Below are 18,487 nucleotides of genomic sequence, written 5' to 3'. Positions count from 1 at the left end.
GGCACCATTACACAGAAAATAATATACGAGTACTAATTATTGAAATAAATGAAAAAAGAAAAATGCTGTAGTAGAGGAAGAGTAAAATGCACCTCACCAACCAAAGCTGCTAGTTTCGCGTCGTAGAATCTTAGTTGGGAACTCGGGAAGAAAAAGGCGGGAGCCTTTGCGGTAAAAACTGAAAACAAGGCTTTTTTCCACTTACTTTCCACTTAAACCCCCGTTTCATACCGACCTCGCGCATATATCATTCTTTTCTCTCTCTTTCACTTAACTGCTTGGACTGTCTGGTAGACTCGTCCCTCGCTCTCAGAGGAGTAGCTCTGTTCGTTCATTGTCATTGTCTTCGTCTTCTGGGCGGAGAAATGAGGATTGTGCCGCTTGCCTCACCCTTCATGGAGATTGGAGTTCTCCTCTCCGACTGGTGGGACGAGATCAACGACTCTTCTGGATGGCAGGACGCCATTTTCTACTTCCTCTGTGCTGCTTATGCTCTCGTTTCCTCCGTAGCTCTGGTTCCTGACGCACTCTCTCTCTCTCTCTCTACTGCTGTATATTTGTGCTTGAGTCGCCATGATTCTGGATTTTCCTTAGCTGTTCTTGTGATTGTTGATTGGTTTTGAGCTCGAGTTGTAATCTTCTGAATAGGAATTTCAGAGTGTTAGATGTTTTCGTTCGTTTTGTTTTTGTTTAGCTAAGCTATCTGGAGCGGTAGGTTTGCATCTACGTTCTTTATTGATTAATGTACTTGTCTATCGACCTTCATTGAAGATTTCAAGCTGAATTTCAACTTGATTTCTACTGTAGTTGTTTGAAAGTCTTGCATTCTTTTGTAAACATTACTTTAATCAGTTGCTTTAAGCCTTGCTAAATAACGTATGAATGTGCTGAACTTAGACAACTACAAGTATGGTTCCTTGTAGCCCGGGTTTCGTTTTTTATCTATCCATCCAGAACTGTGCCTTCGTCCTTGATTCTGGATTTTTCATGCAATTCTCACAATTGCTGGTTGATTTTGAAATGATTGCTTGAGAAGTACTAGTATGACTAGAATTTCATTATGTTTTTCTTAACTCTTTTTTCCCTATCTAGCTTAAGCTAAGGAGAATAGTAGGTTCGTGTCGACACTCTGATTGATATGTGTCTAGGGACAGTAATAGATGATTTCGAAGCTTTATCAACTTGCTTGTTCATTTTTTGAATTTCAGTCTGCAGTGTCCCGTGATTACTTGATTCCAGTTTATACTTCTCCGAAAATTTATTGTTCAATTAATTGTTTATGCTGTATATGAAGGATAAGTGTGCTGGACTTGACTGTGACCGTTGTTTTTCACGCTAGACCAGTTGCCCCTTTGCCTTTCTTTTATGGGGCAACGGGATTAAAAACTTATGCTGTCTTGGTGGTTTTAATACGATGCAGATTCAATTGATAAGAATTGAATTAAGAGTGCCTGAATATGGTTGGACAACACAAAAGATTTTTCATTTGATGAACTTCATTGTCAATGGAGGTGAGGTGTCGTTTAGAGTCTTGGTCCTTGAAGAATCTCTGATATTATGTGTTTGTTTGGGCGTTTTACTCCTGTCTTGTCATTTTCATATTGCAGTACGCGCCGTTGTGTTTGGATTTCACCATCAAGTTTTTCTGTTGCATCCGAAGGTTGGCTTTGCATCTATGACGTTCTTATAGTTGCTAATTTGATACAGAACTCTGACTAAGATGGTAAAGCTTGAGCGCTCACAGAGTGGTTGCATTTTGTATCAGGTATTGGTTTTTGTGCTATTGGATCTGCCCGGACTGCTGTTTTTTTCAACATATACTCTTCTTGTCCTTTTCTGGGCAGAAATTTATCACCAGGCAAGTCAGTTGTTTTTTTTAAATCCTACTGTTGTTGATTACGACTTTTGCTATCATCAACAAGAGCCTCACTTTTGTTAATAATCTAAATCCCCCTCTAAAAGCTACTATTACATATATTGGCGTGTCCACAGAAAGTTGTTTTCCGGTTCATCCTTCTTAGGATTGGGAAATTCTAATTTTTTTATACAACACATAATCAGGCAAGGAGTTTACCAACTGATAGGCTCAGGATATTTTATATCGCAATAAATGGCGCCATATATTTTATCCAGGTAATTATCTCATATTCTTTCACTCTTCACACAAAGTTATTGTCTAGAGTCTGTAGCCATGAGCTCGATATATCACTATTCTTGGTGTGTTTCATTTTCTTCATGTTCACCTCAATACTTTTTTGTCAACAATAATGACTTCCCCACTGCAACATAGGATCCATATTCCATACTACTAAACAGTTCCAAGACAAGACATTTCCTGGTGCCCGAAAGTTTCTTGAAATATGATTATAAGGGAATTAGGGGGAATATGTATGTCTTACATGTGTGCCTTATGTTCAACTATGTTTATTGCATTTTGAAGTATTTGGCATTTTAGCAGCCTACTGTGTTTTGGGTGGTAATATGTCTTACTGGTTTTTAGTTCCTGCTTGATTCATGTCAAGCTAGGCATGAATCTCTGTATTGTTGGTGGGGCAGAGAGGAACATGCTCTTTGATCTGTAACATGGGAAATAATTGTAATAACCATTTCCTGTTATTCAGATTTGTGTTTGGATATACCTCTGGATAGACGAAAATAGAGTGGTGGAAATTGTTGGAAAGATATTTATTGCAGGTAAGCTTTCTTCTATTAATTCAACTACAGTTTTGTGTTTTCTTCTGATTCGCAAGCTTGAGAATGAGTTTTCCTCCCTTGAAATGATCTTGGCAATAACATAGACCTTTCTAATGGGGTTTGCTTTTCTTGTGCTCAGTTGTATCATTTATGGCTGCATTAGGCTTCTTGCTCTATGGTGGAAGGTGAGGCTTCACTTTGGCTGAAATGTTATGGACTATGAAGTAGTTTTGATGTCTCATCAATTCCATTAACTAACTCATCCTTCGTCGTTATTGTGGGCGGACTTTCCAATATCTGCCTGTTATATGTTAATTGTTTATAGATTATTTTTCATGCTGAAGCGCTTTCCTATTGAATCTAAAGGGAGAAGGAAGAAGCTTCATGAGGTATGTGCACTTCTTTCTAAGTACATCTGATAGAAGTTGTTGAGAAAAATTAAAAAAAAAAAAAAGAATTGATCGTCTAAATGCCCGTATTTTTCTTTGTCTGCCAAAGGCTAGTGCATAGTATTTCATGCGGCCATATAGGAAATGAAATGAAAAGTAATTCAAGCTACTAGCAATTCCCCCACCCCTTTTTTCATATGGTTATCAGAACTGTCAGTTTCTTGGTTTAACTATACACTGACTTACGGTTTTGCTGTCACGTCATAAATTAATTTTAATTTAGTCCCAAGTTCCAGGTGACAAAAATCAGGTCCACGACTTGTTTAAAACTAGTTTTTATCCTGTATTTGGCTGCTGACCTGCCTTAGCATTCCTATCGCAGCCACACTCTGCTTCTCTCTTACCACCATTATTGGAAAGAAAACTTTCTCAATTTGAGTTTAGAACCACACGCACAGAAGAAAATAGGGCATATTGAACCTGCGTGATATTTGATTGCATGGCACGTGTGGATATGTGTGAAGTGGGCATGTATATTTTTGGTTATCAAAATACCTTGGGCGTTTCTTCTCCCTTTTTTAATAACTGAATGCTTGCTCCAAACACTCATGCAAGAGTCAGCAGTTTTAGCGGGGAGCACCTCACAATGTCATGTTCGCATTGGTTAGTTTCTTTCTTTACAAAAAGGATTTCAAATTTTGACAACTAAAGACCTTCAATTGTGCTCGCAAATATTAAAAGTAGTCATGAAAAAAAGCTAACAATGTATTTTCAGGGTTGTGCTCTTGATCTTCCTGTCTCATGATGATACTCTGTCACCAGTCATTTTTCTTCATTGACAGGTGTAGAGGACAAATAGCGTTAACTTTTACACTTTCTCTGTTGGTTTGTCTTTGCCTTGTTTGTGTCGTAGCTTTGCGTTTTGGACATTCAAATTATTTTCCTATAAAAGGCTTTCAAGCGAATTGATAGAAATGACTTGTATTGCATTGCCATGATCTTTATTTGTACTACAAATGTTATCATTTTTAACGGGCTTAATCTTGTTCTTATTCTTAAATAGAAAAAGAAATCCATTTTTATTTTTAGTTCAATATAAGATCATACGAGTCAAGTTCTATATCATCGTCCATTTCAACAGAAAAGGTCTCTAATGATACTTCTCTGGACCAGACATTAGGACCGGACTTGCATGATCCTTTTGATTTTCTTGTGTCCCCAACGTTGAACAAGAGAAATAGCGATAGAGATTGTAGATATCAATAATAGTGGTTTGATAAAACGCGGGCTTTGTGCTGCAGGTCGGATCTGTCACTGTCATATGTTTCACCTGCTTTTTGATCCGATGCATAATGGTAACTTCTGACTGTAACATTATAATGATCATATATATACATATACATATTTTGAGTTTGCTTCTGACTTATAAGAATCAAGGGAACATCTCAGAGTTTACTATGAGAACTGAAGTTGCTGGTTTAAAATTAGTGTCATGAAGTCCATTGTTCGTCTTCATATATTCTATTCTTATTATGTTTAAACCTTCAAGCACACTCTTCCATTGGTGATTCAAAACACTTCTGGCAATACGCATGCAGGTCTTTCTATCTGCATTTGATACAGATGCATCTCTAGACGTTTTGAATCATCCCATTCTGGACTTGATCTACTACCTGGTATTATTCTGCTAAGCACTCCTTTTTTGTTAATTACCACCGCCATTTTTTGTTGATATTGACATCTGGGAATTTATCTCTCACGTACAGCTGGTTGAGATCCTGCCTTCAGCTTTAGTCCTCTTCATCCTTCGCAAATTGCCCCCCAAGAGAATATCAGCCCAATATCACCCTATCCGTTAACCATATTGCATCCTGGATCTTATTCTATTCTTTTGCCATTTGGTTATGATTTTAATGATTCTCTAGCTCTGGTCCCAAAAAAAAAAAAGAGGTTCTGTGGTTAGATGCCGCTGAAGCTTCGCAGGAGAAGCAGATGCAGACAAACTGTCCAGCCAAAGTTCTATGGAAATATTGATACGTTGTGGGTGCAGTCTTCTGACATGTGTAATGTACAGCGATGCCGCTTGGAAATGATAGTTTTGGTTCATTTTGTTAGGCATTTCTTTTTTCTTCGAGGAGGGATTTTTTAACCGGGAGTAAGAAGGTAGGGTGGGGGACTTGGGGTGAAGGAAAATAGGTGTAGGTTGTTTTCAGAGTTATAATACCAAGTGGTAACCTGGAACTGGAAGTTAATGATGCATCCATTCTTTTCCCGTTTATGCTTGCATATAGTTACATTTATTGCTTGCTAAACTTACCGTAAATGGTACATGTATTAGAGTTAATAATGCCCGTGTGCATCAATGTATATCATGCTTCAACGAAGAGACAAATAACATTTACTAGTCTTGCTATCAAAGAGAATTTATTTTCAAATTAAAACCTTTTTTTAATTAAAAAAGGACATATTTCATCTATAGTTGATTTCTCTCTTTGAATCTTCCAATACATTAATCACTCATAATTCAACAGTTGAATGAACCAAAGAATCATGTTATATGGAGTAGTAAGATGTTGCATTGTTTTATGTCTACGTCTCACATAATGTGCACCTATATATTTGCGTTTTGCTCTTTTTGTTCTGTGAAATACTTTAAATTCTTCACCAACTTCGTACGTTCCGTGGAGAATGGAGATAATCTTCTCAAGCAGTAGAAAGCTGTTGAAACAACAATATCATCAATGGAATGAAAATTACCAGAAATCATTGAATAGAATATGACAAATAAGAATTGACAATCGGAGAAGGATAGATCACACATGATGGAAATAGATATACAAATTGAGCAGGCATATTATGTGTTCCCACATCACAGTTCAACTGTATTTTAAGCACATATAATTGCACCTTCACGCGCGCGCCCAAAAAGAATTCTTTTTCGGTGACCCCACACTTGTAGCCCAAAGGACATCGCCCTTCAAAGCTTACCTTTGTTCTTACCGCCCTTGATTCTGAAGAATGTTTGCGCGTAAAGCAACTAGGCAAAAACACGTATGCAAAGCGTAAATAAGCACGAGTCTCCTAGAAAACCAATGGACCCATACCCATGTAATGAAGCTTGGAATTTGATAGACCAGAGCTATAAAAGGATAATTAGCAAAATACAGGAAGGAGGAAAATCACTTTTTGTTCGTCAGAACGTTGACAGGGAGATTCCTACTATTTTGGAAGAATACGTAAAGAACTAGTACTGCTCTTAATTATAAGATCTCATTTATATTTATTACTTCGATTTTAATTATAAGATCTTGTTTGTAGTTTACAAATAAAATAATACTGTTATAGTCTTATAGGGTCGCTGAGTCAAGGACTATGCAGGGGTTAGGTGTGGGGGTTAGGTTGGGGACTGTGAGAATTGCTTTTAGGCATTTTACCCGTTGATTTCTCTAGGAACGTAGGTCTTCTTCCTTCTTTTTTTTTTTTTTTTTGTGTGAACAAAAGGGTTTAGGTAGATCTTCTTCTGTAAGTGCGACAAGGAGAGCTCTACCCTCTAGAATACCAGATTTGGGATGGAAGAACATCATTCATCATTTTATCTTTTTCAGGTCTTTTGTCTTAAGTGTTAGCTATGTGTGTGAACTTGATGCACGCTGACCCCCTTTGTTCATTAGGAGAGGCAATTTGAATCAGTCTGAAAGTGCAGTGTTGTTTTATATTGCTCCCTGGTTTGGGTTCTAACAGAACTTCAATGCAAAACATAGAAATCTCAACGGGCGGAAAAAAAAAACACCCCCCCCCCCCCCCCCCGGGCTACGAACCTCCATGGTAAGCTTGGGGAGAGGCATCCCCCCTTAACTTAGTGGAGGAAACTTCTCTTGACAAGACACCTTGGCGCAAAAATGCACCATCTTCTAAATTAGGAGCTTTTTTTTTTTTTTTGTGGTAAAGAGACAACATATATTAATACGTCTACCACATAACGTAGCCCAATCCCACAAAAGGTGGTAAGGAAAACAGCCTAAATAAACACTCCAGAGTAAGAACACCCAACATGAAAAAGACTCTGCGGCTTCAGATGAAAATCAATGGAGGACAATCCTTAAATTAAAGCCACTAGAGAGCCGTCTTTTAACTAGGAGCCTTTTCTTCATGATTAACTTATTATTAAATTATTGTGACCTTTTTTTCCCCTTAATCAATGTAAATCAATTGATATAAAATATAAACCATCGACTACACACCTTAACTCGTAATAATAATTAACAAAAACGTTAAAAAGTGGGGGGAACAAAGAAATTGCCGACATCTATATTTTACAAGATAAACCAATTCTCTGTTCAATTGCTATTTCCACAGCTAAATTACCGTCAGCTCCCCATTGGTTGGGCTTTTTCAGAAGCCTATTCAATCGCGGTGCATTTCTTCTGCAGCTGGGGGAGCAAATCTGACGTTAGCTGGCCGTGCCACAACAACATTCTCATCTGCGAATAATGCTTTGATGAATGCTGGGGTTTTAAGAGGCCGGCGACCAGTCATCCGAGGATAGACATCTTCAAGAAAATAATACGCATGGCCAGCAATCATTCCCTGAAATGTGATTTCATGGTCGTCATTAGATATTTCAGTTTCACAATAATTTTTCCTTCAGTTTCAAGTTCTGCTACTAAAATTGATAAACTTTGTTATAACAATCAATCGTATATTGAGTTGTAAGAAATATTCTCATGCCATATTTCTAGGAGAGAAGTGTGTGTACGTGTGAAGTATCACTATGATAGTAGTTTCAGAGATTAGTAAACACACCAGTAAATCCACCCAGGCACTAGCACCAACAAGGACAGAAAATCCCAAGAGAACCTGTAAAAAATTTTAAGGACAGGTTGCCTCAATAATGAAACAGTTGGTTTAAGCATAAAGCATTAATCATATAAACATGTTCAACAATATAACAACAGCAGAGTTTACACACCCAAGGAAGGTAAGCAGCTGTGAAAGTAAAGAGGCCAAGGAAACTCATATGAATAAAGGGATTTTGTTTGCTCCAGACGTAAACCTGAAAATTAAGAGAAGTTAAAATTTTCAAACATTAGAAGGGTTAACATGAAGTCTCAACTACAAAAATATAAGGAAATGTTGCTGACCATCATGAATGTCAATGAGTTGCTCAGGAATATAATCTTTGCAAATGAGGCTGCCAAATAAGGTATCATCCCACCAACAAGAACAATTCCAGTCAACACAGTGGCGCCAAATAAGAGCATATAAAGGAAATCGGCAGTTCGCCCCCTGAATGAGTTCTCCTCTAGAAGCTTGCAGTATCGAGCAAGAAAAAACATATGAAACAAGAAATCCAAGTCTGCCATTCAAATGAAGATACACCAGGTCAAGCATGATAAGATGTGATATCTAAAATATATAGTCTAACTATCAAATAATATGAAGCATATATAAGTCAATAATATGACGGCTTTACCAGTATTACGCTCCTTAAAAGTGCACATCATACATAAGCAAAATAAACAAGCGTAAGAATTTTGCTATGATCAGTTCAATGAAATAAAACAGAGTAACTCTTATTTAACTAGAAGGATTCAAGGCAAACGGGCTGGGTGTCATGTCGTACAGGAAAGTCAGGGATATGTCATGAAGTCAAGTTAGAAGCTAGAATTGATAATCAGCATCCGCGATATTTACATAGCAAAATTTGTCTGACTCTTCAACTACAACTTCATTTAGCTTGAAATTGTGCTACACCCAAAAAGGCAGACAATCTTTTACTCACTCGCTCTCAGGTCAAAATTCAATTTGATTTACCAGAATTGAATTGCAATCAACCATAAATACAAATGCAATGCCAAAAACAGAGGTGGCAATAAAGTTAGATGTTTTTCCTCGACCACGTAGAAACGTGGACAAAATTTGTGTGGCAGCACAGATATCTCGACCTTGACCCATCATCAGCCATCTCACTGGTTACCTTTGAGCTCGCCACTAATGGTTGGATATCTTCCCCAACCTAACCCATTATCCCACATAAACCTCGGGAAACGATAACAGAATGCAGTCATTATGAAGCTAAAAAAAGCATCCAAATGCTGAGATAAATTAGAACTTAAATTGAACTACCTACAAAATCAACCCGCCAATTTCAACTAGTAACAGTTTTATAAAATATGAAAGGCAAGAATTACCCATTTTCCGGAAGTACAAGAAATTAGTAATGAGACGCCAGAACTGATATTGCTTAACCACCAGTCTTGGATTCAAGTACAAATGATACGGAGATATTATCTGCATAGCCATTAGAAAAAAATAACATCCATCACGTCAATTAAACTTTCCAAATTGCAAATCAACACGAACTAATCAGATCACACAACCAATTGGCCAATATCCGATCCAATTAATAATTTTAAAATTATTAAAATGTTGCAAGCCAATAAATGATTGTGTTGCCAGACTTTGAAACAACACCAACTTCAAAAGGAAACAATCAAGGCGGCGCATTTCAAGCAGTAAATTACGAACCCTTAAAGCATCGGGTAAAAATTCCAAACCCTTGTTTACGACGAATGAGAAAAGCATCAAACTAGAGAAAAGAGATAATAAAAGACGTACATCAAGAGAACAGCCGACAGTAGTGACAATAGCTGCGGTGAGATACGAACGCGTAATTAGAGGCATCTGCTTATACCATTCCTCGACTGCTTGAGCCATTCCGTTCTTCCCCTAATTTCAGCCTAGAATGATTGCGCCAACGAATATGAAAGCTTCGAGAAGCTTCTTGTGCAGAATCAGAGAGCTGCTATAAGAATCGGAAGGAGAAAATCGCCGAAGAACCAAGGGAATGGAAGCGAGCGCACCGGACGTTCAGAAGAGAGAGAGAGAGTGTGTTCTTTTCTGTTCTGGACTTTTCCTTGGGAAAAGATCTCCTGGTTCTTCGAAAAATCGAGATGACAAAAGCAAGCGAATCGAGGAGCGCGTGCAATGTCACGTACCAATCAGATTATTCTTCTTCGGTTTCTCATTTTTGGCTGGAAAATGGGCCAGTAGGTCTGGGTAGCCTCAAAATTATAAAAGCCCATCTCCGTTGTCGGGTCCAATACAAGCCCACATGTTCACAGATCCAAAAGTCTTAATGGATTGTACAAAATTCAATTACCGGTTTTGATAACACCGGAGGTTAGGTCTAGCGAAAAGAGTTAGTCTCCTATAATGTGGTGAACCAATGTTTAAATTTCCATTATAAGAGGTGCTCACATTTAATGCCTGATACTGTCTCGAATAAGATTGTCTCCAATAGTAAGATGCCTATGCTTTAGCCAAAAAAAAAAATTACCGGTTTTGACTGGAAATTATTCAAATTCAAATTAAAGACAGAAAAGAAGTATCAAAATCAATACGTCAATACTTTTAACATATAAAACGGTTTTTTTTGCCATGATAAAATGGGTTATTTATATAAACGAGAACATGTTTAATTAAAAAAAAATTAAACCATATCTAACTCAGATATTAAAAGCAGAGTAAAATGTAATATAGGTAAAAATTGATGATTCAAACTCTTATTGTATCAATCGAAAACGATGAAAAATAGTATTAAAAAAAACGATGAAAAATACATAATATACATGTCTACATGTCTAGTTTGCACTGCATGTTCATTTTTTAAAAAAAAAATTGATTATTTGTTCATTTAATTAGTCGGTCTCTACAATTTCAACGATTTAATTCTAGAAAATTTCAAAATATATAAAAATTAATTAATTAAATGGTTAAAACTTGATGGACTGAGTTTTAGTGAGTTATATTTAATGATTGAGTTACACGTATTAGAGTTAAAACTATGTGAAGTATTTTGACGGAAAAAAACTATCTGAAGTAAATAATTATTTTTTTAGTTCAAGTGGTATATAGAGATGTGAAATTCTGGCAATAAAAAAAATAGAGATATGAAATTGTTATCGGTTTTTAAAATAAAAAAAATAGAAAAAGGTTAAAACCACTGTCGTACATCGACCGCACATCTATATCACGTACTGCCTTCCTGTATTAATTATAAAAGCCAGTTGATTAATTTGAAGAAATTAAGAAAGTAAGTTGTATTAGTTATTTATCTTAAATATGTGTTGTCTTTCCTAAAATATCCTTACTAATCAAGTATATTGACTAGAACTATTATTGTTAGAAAAGCTATTTTAGAAAAAAATATATAAATATGAGAGACAAAATAAATTAGGGTTTTATATTTAAGATCAAAATAAAAATCAAACAGAGTCAAGGATAATAACAAAAGGTTCTGGTTAACGGGCTCACCAGTGACATGTACGCGTGCCTGCAGGAGATTTTTGTTTCTCCGAACACCGAGGATCAAAACCCAGATCTTCTTCGCTTCCATCGTCTCTCCTGAAAAACCCTAGTTGGGCTTATACCTCGAACTTAATCCCTATCTCCAACAATGTTTGTAGTCTGTCGACTTCGCCAAGCCTACCCCAAGCGCCATTATTCCACAATCCTATGTCCGGACTCATCCAAGCCTCTCTCCTCCATCGAGAAATCCAGAGCCGCTCTCAGTCTTATCAAGACTGAGAAGAATCCGGAACGCATCCTCGAGATTTGCCGTGCTGCTTCACTTACTCCCTTGACTCACATCGATCGCGTTACTTTCTCCCACGCTATTTCCAAGCTCTCCAAGTTTAATCACTTCGAGGGAATCCGTCAATTCCTTGAGGAGTTGAAGACGCGACCTGACCTGAGGAATGAGCGGTATGTGTCGCACGCGATTGTTCTGTATGGCCAAGCTGACATGCTTGACCATGCCATTCGTAGTTTCAAGGAAATGGATCAATTGGGCATTCGTCGGTCGGCTAAATCGCTAAATGCTCTTCTCTTCGCTGGTATTCTGGCCAAGAACTATAAGGAGGTAAGCCGAATTTATCTTGAGTTCCCTAGGATGTATGAAGTAGAGCCGAACCTTGATACCTATAATACAGTAATTAAGGCTTTCTGCGAGTCGGGTTCGTCTAGTTCTGTGTATTCCGTATTGGCCGAGATGGATAGGAAGTCTGTTAGCCCAAATGCGACTACTTTCAACACATGGATTGCGGGATTTTACAAGGAGGAGAAGTTTGAAGAGGTCGGGAAGGTGTTGGACTTGATGAAGAAGCATGGCATTAAACCGGGTCTAAACACCTATAATATTAGGATTCAGAGTCTCTGTAAATTGAAGAGGTCATCGGAGGCAAAGGCTTTGCTTAATGGAATGATATCCATGGGTAGGAAGCCGAATTCAGTTACTTACTCTCAATTGATTCATGGATTATGTAGAGACGGCCACTTCGAGGAAGCAAAGAAATTGTTTGAGGACATGAAAAAGAGAGGTTTCAAGCCGGATAGCAACTGTTATTTTACTTTGGTTTATTTCTTGTGCCAATGTGGAGATTTTGAAACTGCTTTACTGATTGCCAAAGAGAGCATGGGAAAGGATTGGATTCCTGTGTTTTCGACGATGAAAAAACTTGTGAATGGGCTGGTCAGTATTTCGAAGGTTGATGAAGCTAAAGATCTTGTCAAGCAAATCAAGGAGAAATTTACGGGAAGCAGTGATAAATGGAATGAAATTGAAGCTGCATTGCCTCAGTAATGAACATCTAGGATAGTATAAATATTTGGTTGTTCAGACGGAATCCTGGAAGATTAATTATCAGAGGAAAGTTAGCAGAAATTACTTCATGTTCCGGTCAAGGGTAAGTTCTTTCGGTCATTTCGACTGCTGAATATCAACCAATCTGCTTCTTGTGAAAGATTTATATCTGGACTGGTTAGCTGAGAAATAATCGGTCCCATCATTAGTTTCATTGTTCTCTCTGACACTTGGATTATTGCTATAAGTCCATGTTAAATGGTATTCTTCCAATTCAGTTTTGTATACTTCTCTTTGCTGATCTTATATGGTTTTCCATATTTCTGGAAATAAACGTGGATAGTTTTCTCTGAGTTTCTGTTACCTCCACAAATTGATCTCTAATTCATCGTTTAGTTTCTTGCGTAAGCGCTTGGACAATCTCTTTGATGCATGTCAAAACTTAATAGGAGGAATATATAAATGGTTAGGAATGAATGGATCCATTCTCCTTGAACGATGATAAAGGGATGTTCCTTGTACTAGCAGTGCATGTAAGGTGTTATTTATCAGTCACATTTTCAGATAAATGAAAGTCACATGCTTGAAAATGGTTGAGTTCTTGCTGGATTTTGTAGCTCAAGTTCTCTTGGGAGTATAGTTTATGAATAATAAGAGGGGAGCAATGGCTGTTTGAAACAGTCTCAGGAAAAAGGATTTGAATAACGCTGGGGCTGAGTTCTTGAACACCGAGATACTTGTTTTCATGGTTTAGGGAACATTTAATTGGGTTGATTAGCCCTTGAGGAATGATTTAATTTTTATTTTTTTTATTTGACCTTGTTCGCGGTTGGAAGACTTTCCTTTAGGAGAGTTGATTAGCCCTTTTTTAGTTCTTTTTCACTCATCAACCAGGATTTTACGACTCCTTAAATACCATGAAGAATCACTTTTTTTTAATTATATTTTAAAAGACTATTATTTCACATATTACCTGCACATCTAATCCAAATGGGGTAACATTTCGAAAAAATTTAACGTAGGTCATCTGAACTAGAGTTAATTCGGGGTTTTCTTAGAAGACAAAATGATACTGAACTAGAAAAGAATTAATTACAAGTAGAAGACACAGGACAAGCAAATTCGGGGTCCTTACTCTTTAGTAATATATCTATGGGTGGTGACACATTGTACAAGAAGGGTTAGGCATGTAATTCTAATTTACAATTTTAGGCAAAATTTTGAGAAAGATGCATTTATTAAATTTGATGGATGGAGAATGGAGCCTTGTCATTTTAAAAACCCTTACCTAATCCGAGAGCGAATTAGAACATAGCGGCATGCTCGTTGCTCGATCATGAAGTTACAGGTTAAGTGGTTTTGTAAACAAACAAGAATTATAATTTTCCAACGGAGCCGTGTGGTGAGCGCAGAGCGAAATCCTTTTTTTATTCTTATTATACGTGCTTCAATTAAAAATTGAACAGCTGACAGCAGCAAGAGAGAAAATTTCAGATTATTGGATTTAAATTTCACTCTATTAATAAACAACATTACGTCCGTCATGACCGTGTGCAGTGAAGCAGCCCAACGCACGATTTCTCGAAGTATTATACAGTGAACAATTGGTACAGACTCTATGGTCCCTAAATTTCTTTCACGTAGCTAGCTGGATGGAGCAACTAAGCTAACTTTGATGCGATAGCAGATCTTTGTGCTCCATATGCCGCAGTTGATGCTACTGTGGTTGAAGCTACTAACCAACTGCAGCAGTTAAAAAATCACAACTTCAGCATCTAGTAATACTTGCTAGGATTACAAGCACAACCAAGCCAAAATTCTGGCCTCAATAATTACCTCAGATAAGTAATGTACGATTGAGTTTCTTGGGTTCCAAACTCTGGTTGCAGAAGAGCTGCAGCAACTAATAATAACTGCAACACTGTATTAACCTGTACACATTCATAGCTAAAATCAAAACTTCAGAAATGCTCTCTATGTTGATATCCTAATTTATGCTTTATATGCAGTACCATTTTTTAGTCTTCTTACGTTTGGAACAAGGGATGGGGGTAGGTATTTAAACTAGTAATTCAACCCAAGACAACCACAGACTTGTAACAATAATGACAGACAAGGATTTTCTCTGCACCCATTGAGGGACAAGTTTGGCTTGTAATGGTTCCAGTTATCTATTACACCATGGGTTCAGATGCATTGCCGACAATGTTGCATTTTATGGGTATGCTAATATGTATGCATCAGTCACCAAATCACGTACTGATACCAAGCTCCGATAGTCAATCTACCTAATATCTGGATCTGGCAGGGAATCCAGTTTGATAAGCAGGTGATGACGACTAGTATTATATAATCTTCTCCCTACCTAACGTCCAAAGATACTGTACAATAAACTAAAACATCCAAAATGCTTACCTTGCTAATAAAGAGTGGCTCAACCTTTTGACGACCAGTCCCATCAAGGTTAAAGAAATCAAACCAGCTTTTCCACTGAGAGAAGCAGAACATAAATAAGCTTTCCATGAGAAAATTATACAGTACACAATCTCTCAAGGTAAATGGAAAACTTGAGAACCACGCTGTTCTTACCTTCCAACCCAAGCTGCTCCCTCTTAAATATATTGCCCCCCCAACAAGCAAGACATCTCGGAACACAAGTAGTCCAACAAGTCCAGCTTCAAGTGTAAAAACCAAAAAGCATAGTTCAACAATATATCAAGGGATACAGAGTAATGCGTTTTTCTCATAGCTCAACAGATGAAAAATATAACAATCACTTCAATGAAAACCAAAAACACCCATCGTGCCCTTCCAGTTGCCAAAACCATTAAGCCAAAGCAACATATAATTAATAGAAAATATAATCTAGTACAACGCCTTGCCAGTGCAGAACATTGAAAAATCTCAAGTTAAAATCAAATAAAATGATGAATTAGCTGAGATAATATAGAACTTTCATTATTTAAAATTTAAAATACAACAACTGAACTATCTGCAATGTGCTTATTTGTAGCTAAGCAGGCTGGATGACTTTTTACAGTGAAATATAGACAAACTATGCGTCACTACCAGAGAGACATTTCAATTTTTTTCAATTGTTTACAAGGTTGTCGTCTCAGTTTGCAATCATGGCCCAATACTATACTATAAACACGTAAGCAGTCAACGTGTTAAGCTGAATAATCCCTTTTTAAAAAAAAAAAAACAGAAGGAAATTTGACAGAAGCTAAAAACAACTTACGATGCAATAGATCTTGATGCACCATTGCAATCGCAACACAACCAATTAGTACCTGCACCATATATTGAAGATAAATAATCATCACGGAAAATAGAGCCCGTAGCTTGGTTCGATCATCCAAAAAATTAGTAACGTCAGATGTGAAATGCCACTGCACTCGGAAGGAGAGAATATATTTTGTACCTTGTCCGCAAGAGGATCGAGATAGGAACCCACCACAGAATCTATTTTCATCTTCCTAGCCAGATATCCATCCAGCTGGAATGTATGAGAAGAGAAAGACGTTTAGTACGTAATTTCTATTCTATAGGGAGTGGGTTGCTTCAATACCAATAAAAATTTTTAGAAAAAGTTTATTTTTTATACCCAATCAGTTGCTCCAGAGATGGCTAATCCAATCATCGATGAAGCATAAAACTCGTTTGTGATCATCCTGCACAAAATTACCACAGAAACTAGAGCATCATTAAACAAGCAATAAACAGTAAACAAAAGTTCGGCAAATCCTACTGATGCAATTAGGGCCTCTTTTTGTCATAACTTATTCGTAAACAAAATAAGTATCAACATTTCATTACCGAAGGCTTAGTGAATCTGCTTAGTATCAACATTTCATTTCACTAATGAACACAAGAAAAAGCAAATTTTCAATAAAGCCTACAAGAGACAAAAGCAATCACCAAAGCTTCTGTCATCTGCTGACAGTCAATTCAGTCGTCTCCCTGTGAAGTATTAGTGAATCTTCTACATTAATGAGCTCAGGGTTACGTTTATTCCTATATCTTTGAGTACAAGAAAGTATCACCATCCCCCCCCCAAAAAAAAAATAATTTCACATTTCTATCAACCAGAAACCGGACTTCAGAGTGTAACAAATCGCAAGAAATGAAAAGAAAACACAAAAGAATCGTACTACCCTTTCACCAAAGAGGGGAAAGGGCGGGGGCTGAACGTACCATCCGAGAACGGGACCAGAAATCAATCGACTGAAGGAGATCAAGTTTGGCGCATTGACGAAACTGTCCACAAGGCCGTGCTCACAAGACTCCTTCGAATTGGAATCAATCCGATCCAACAATCTGAGAGGAAAACGGGTTCTAGACCGAAGTAAATTCAGATTCAAATTCAACGCTTCAACCCTTCGTCGAACGAAGCCATTTCCTTGCAGGTACAGAGGAGTGGCGGACTGAGAGAGCTTCCAAGGTGGGCAAGCGAGGAAGAGAGGACCTTGCTGAAATGGGACAATCCATTTGGAGAGATGAGGAAATAATATGTGAGGACCATTATTGGAAGGCAATCGGAATAGTGGGTGAGAAGGAGAAGCACACCGCGAGAATGAGGAAGCGGTTGTGGTCGATAACGTCAGAAAAGATCGACTTTTGGTGTTAGTGTTATTAGTTATAAGCTTAAGGGACCTGAAGAGTACCATCGTCGAGGCATTCTTGGAAATGCAACACAGAAATTGGCAGCTCCGATTCTCCGAAGAGCGAAGGCTCTTCTTGTACGTGAAATTAGGTTTTGAAGGGGTTTAGACTTTTGGGAAGCAGGAGGACGACACGTGTGATGTTGTCGTTTGCCCAAGTGGGCGAGGCGGCTTCGGGCTGGTGTCGTCGGTCACAGCGACCCGGGTTTCGCGCTGAGAGTTTATCAAACGCATTGTTGTCAGCGGGATCATCTAAATACACTCATTTGCTTTTTTGTTTTTTCCTTCCCAACGAAAATACACTCATTTTTTGAAAGATTAAAAGTAAAATGGAGATTTTTACTTTCCTTTGGGTCAAAGGATTAAAATGGAGACTAAGGGCCTGTTTGGATGCATAATTAAGAGTCTTTTTAAAAATAATTTATAAGTAATTTTTTAATTGTGATTTACAGAATATAAAATTAGTATGTAAGAATGATTTTGTTTTGACTTATATAAAACATATTTATGAGTGATTTTAGGCCCTATTTGGCAGCACGATATAAATAACTTATAAACACATTTTACGTAAGCTAAGACAAAATTCTCTTTACATATTTACCTCGTACTTCGTAAATTACGATTAAAAAGTTACTTATAAGTCATTTCAAATGTGTCCTAAAACCTTTTCGTAGAAAGTATTCCCCTTTGATAGGGTGGAGATTATTGAAGAGTCAAGACCAGATTCATATATTTTTAATCTATGACGCAGGAATGCATGGAGTATAATAAATTATTGACAAAAAAAGATTGCATGATGTGATGTGGATATTGAATCAACGTGCACTAGAATGCTTACAAAATAAACTACGCGCGAGGAATAATATATTGATGGGGGTTAAAACTTAAGATCTAGTTTAAAAAATAGCTAGAAAAACAGTGATTTTGATTTAATGATTACTTTACTCCAAACAATCCAACCTTTATCCACATATCTTATTATCTATAATCTATAATTAATTAATAGAATAACTGGACATAACTATATTTTCTTGCTTTGTAATTTGGGGGGGCACAACTAAATTAACTAACAACCTTGCTCTCCTGTATATTAACAT

At 37.2% G+C, this 18,487-nt stretch overlaps 4 protein-coding genes across 4 annotated transcripts; 2 read left to right on the top strand and 2 right to left on the bottom strand.

The window, feature by feature from the left end:
- The first annotated feature begins 285 nt into the window (after positions 1-285).
- On the top strand, positions 286-5,359 carry LOC114725454 (tobamovirus multiplication protein 1). Its single transcript, XM_028911969.1, has 11 exons — positions 286-515; positions 1,421-1,511; positions 1,608-1,660; positions 1,766-1,858; positions 2,062-2,133; positions 2,622-2,694; positions 2,834-2,879; positions 3,020-3,083; positions 4,385-4,438; positions 4,682-4,759; positions 4,850-5,359. The coding sequence occupies exons 1-11, from the start codon at positions 366-368 to the stop codon at positions 4,940-4,942; spliced, it is 867 nt and encodes a 288-aa protein (XP_028767802.1). The 5' UTR covers positions 286-365; the 3' UTR covers positions 4,943-5,359.
- A 1,904-nt stretch (positions 5,360-7,263) lies between these two features.
- Positions 7,264-9,993, bottom strand: LOC114725455 (derlin-2.2). Its single transcript, XM_028911970.1, has 6 exons — positions 9,702-9,993; positions 9,275-9,374; positions 8,225-8,439; positions 8,053-8,136; positions 7,887-7,940; positions 7,264-7,670 (listed from the first exon to the last, which is right to left on the bottom strand). The coding sequence occupies exons 1-6, from the start codon at positions 9,798-9,800 to the stop codon at positions 7,488-7,490; spliced, it is 735 nt and encodes a 244-aa protein (XP_028767803.1). The 5' UTR covers positions 9,801-9,993; the 3' UTR covers positions 7,264-7,487.
- A 1,483-nt stretch (positions 9,994-11,476) lies between these two features.
- Positions 11,477-13,095, top strand: LOC114725456 (pentatricopeptide repeat-containing protein At1g61870, mitochondrial-like). The gene has a single exon (XM_028911971.1). The coding sequence runs from the start codon at positions 11,542-11,544 to the stop codon at positions 12,724-12,726; it is 1,185 nt and encodes a 394-aa protein (XP_028767804.1). The 5' UTR covers positions 11,477-11,541; the 3' UTR covers positions 12,727-13,095.
- A 1,109-nt stretch (positions 13,096-14,204) lies between these two features.
- Positions 14,205-17,460, bottom strand: LOC114725513 (cardiolipin synthase (CMP-forming), mitochondrial). The gene is made up of 8 exons (XM_028912036.1): positions 16,924-17,460; positions 16,334-16,400; positions 16,151-16,225; positions 15,968-16,019; positions 15,316-15,401; positions 15,142-15,216; positions 14,563-14,657; positions 14,205-14,469 (listed from the first exon to the last, which is right to left on the bottom strand). The coding sequence occupies exons 1-8, from the start codon at positions 17,394-17,396 to the stop codon at positions 14,388-14,390; spliced, it is 1,005 nt and encodes a 334-aa protein (XP_028767869.1). The 5' UTR covers positions 17,397-17,460; the 3' UTR covers positions 14,205-14,387.
- Between the last annotated feature and the right edge of the window lie 1,027 nt (positions 17,461-18,487).

This window comes from Neltuma alba, unplaced genomic scaffold (assembly GCF_004799145.2).
Source record: "Neltuma alba isolate B1F8T4 unplaced genomic scaffold, ASM479914v2 tig00012254_pilon, whole genome shotgun sequence".
In the NCBI taxonomy this organism is placed as follows: domain Eukaryota; kingdom Viridiplantae; phylum Streptophyta; class Magnoliopsida; order Fabales; family Fabaceae; genus Neltuma; species Neltuma alba.
The sequence above is the reverse complement of the archived record's forward strand: the minus strand, read 5'-3'. Positions and strand labels throughout refer to the sequence as shown.

Coding starts and splice junctions, on each gene's coding strand:
- LOC114725454 (XM_028911969.1), top strand. CDS start 366: ATGAGGATTGTGCCGCTTGCCTCACCCTTCATGGAGATTGGAGTTCTC. Junction 1,859..2,061: donor GGGCAGAAATTTATCACCAG/GCAAGTCAGTTG, acceptor ACACATAATCAG/GCAAGGAGTTTACCAACTGA. Junction 4,760..4,849: donor TGGACTTGATCTACTACCTG/GTATTATTCTGC, acceptor TCTCACGTACAG/CTGGTTGAGATCCTGCCTTC.
- LOC114725455 (XM_028911970.1), bottom strand. CDS start 9,800: ATGGCTCAAGCAGTCGAGGAATGGTATAAGCAGATGCCTCTAATTACG. Junction 8,440..9,274: donor CTTGTACTTCCGGAAAATGG/GTAATTCTTGCC, acceptor TTTGAATGGCAG/ACTTGGATTTCTTGTTTCAT. Junction 8,137..8,224: donor ACTCATTGACATTCATGATG/GTCAGCAACATT, acceptor CTTAATTTTCAG/GTTTACGTCTGGAGCAAACA.
- LOC114725456 (XM_028911971.1), top strand. CDS start 11,542: ATGTTTGTAGTCTGTCGACTTCGCCAAGCCTACCCCAAGCGCCATTAT.
- LOC114725513 (XM_028912036.1), bottom strand. CDS start 17,396: ATGGTACTCTTCAGGTCCCTTAAGCTTATAACTAATAACACTAACACC. Junction 16,020..16,150: donor TCGATCCTCTTGCGGACAAG/GTACAAAATATA, acceptor TATATGGTGCAG/GTACTAATTGGTTGTGTTGC. Junction 15,217..15,315: donor GGAGCAGCTTGGGTTGGAAG/GTAAGAACAGCG, acceptor TGCTTCTCTCAG/TGGAAAAGCTGGTTTGATTT.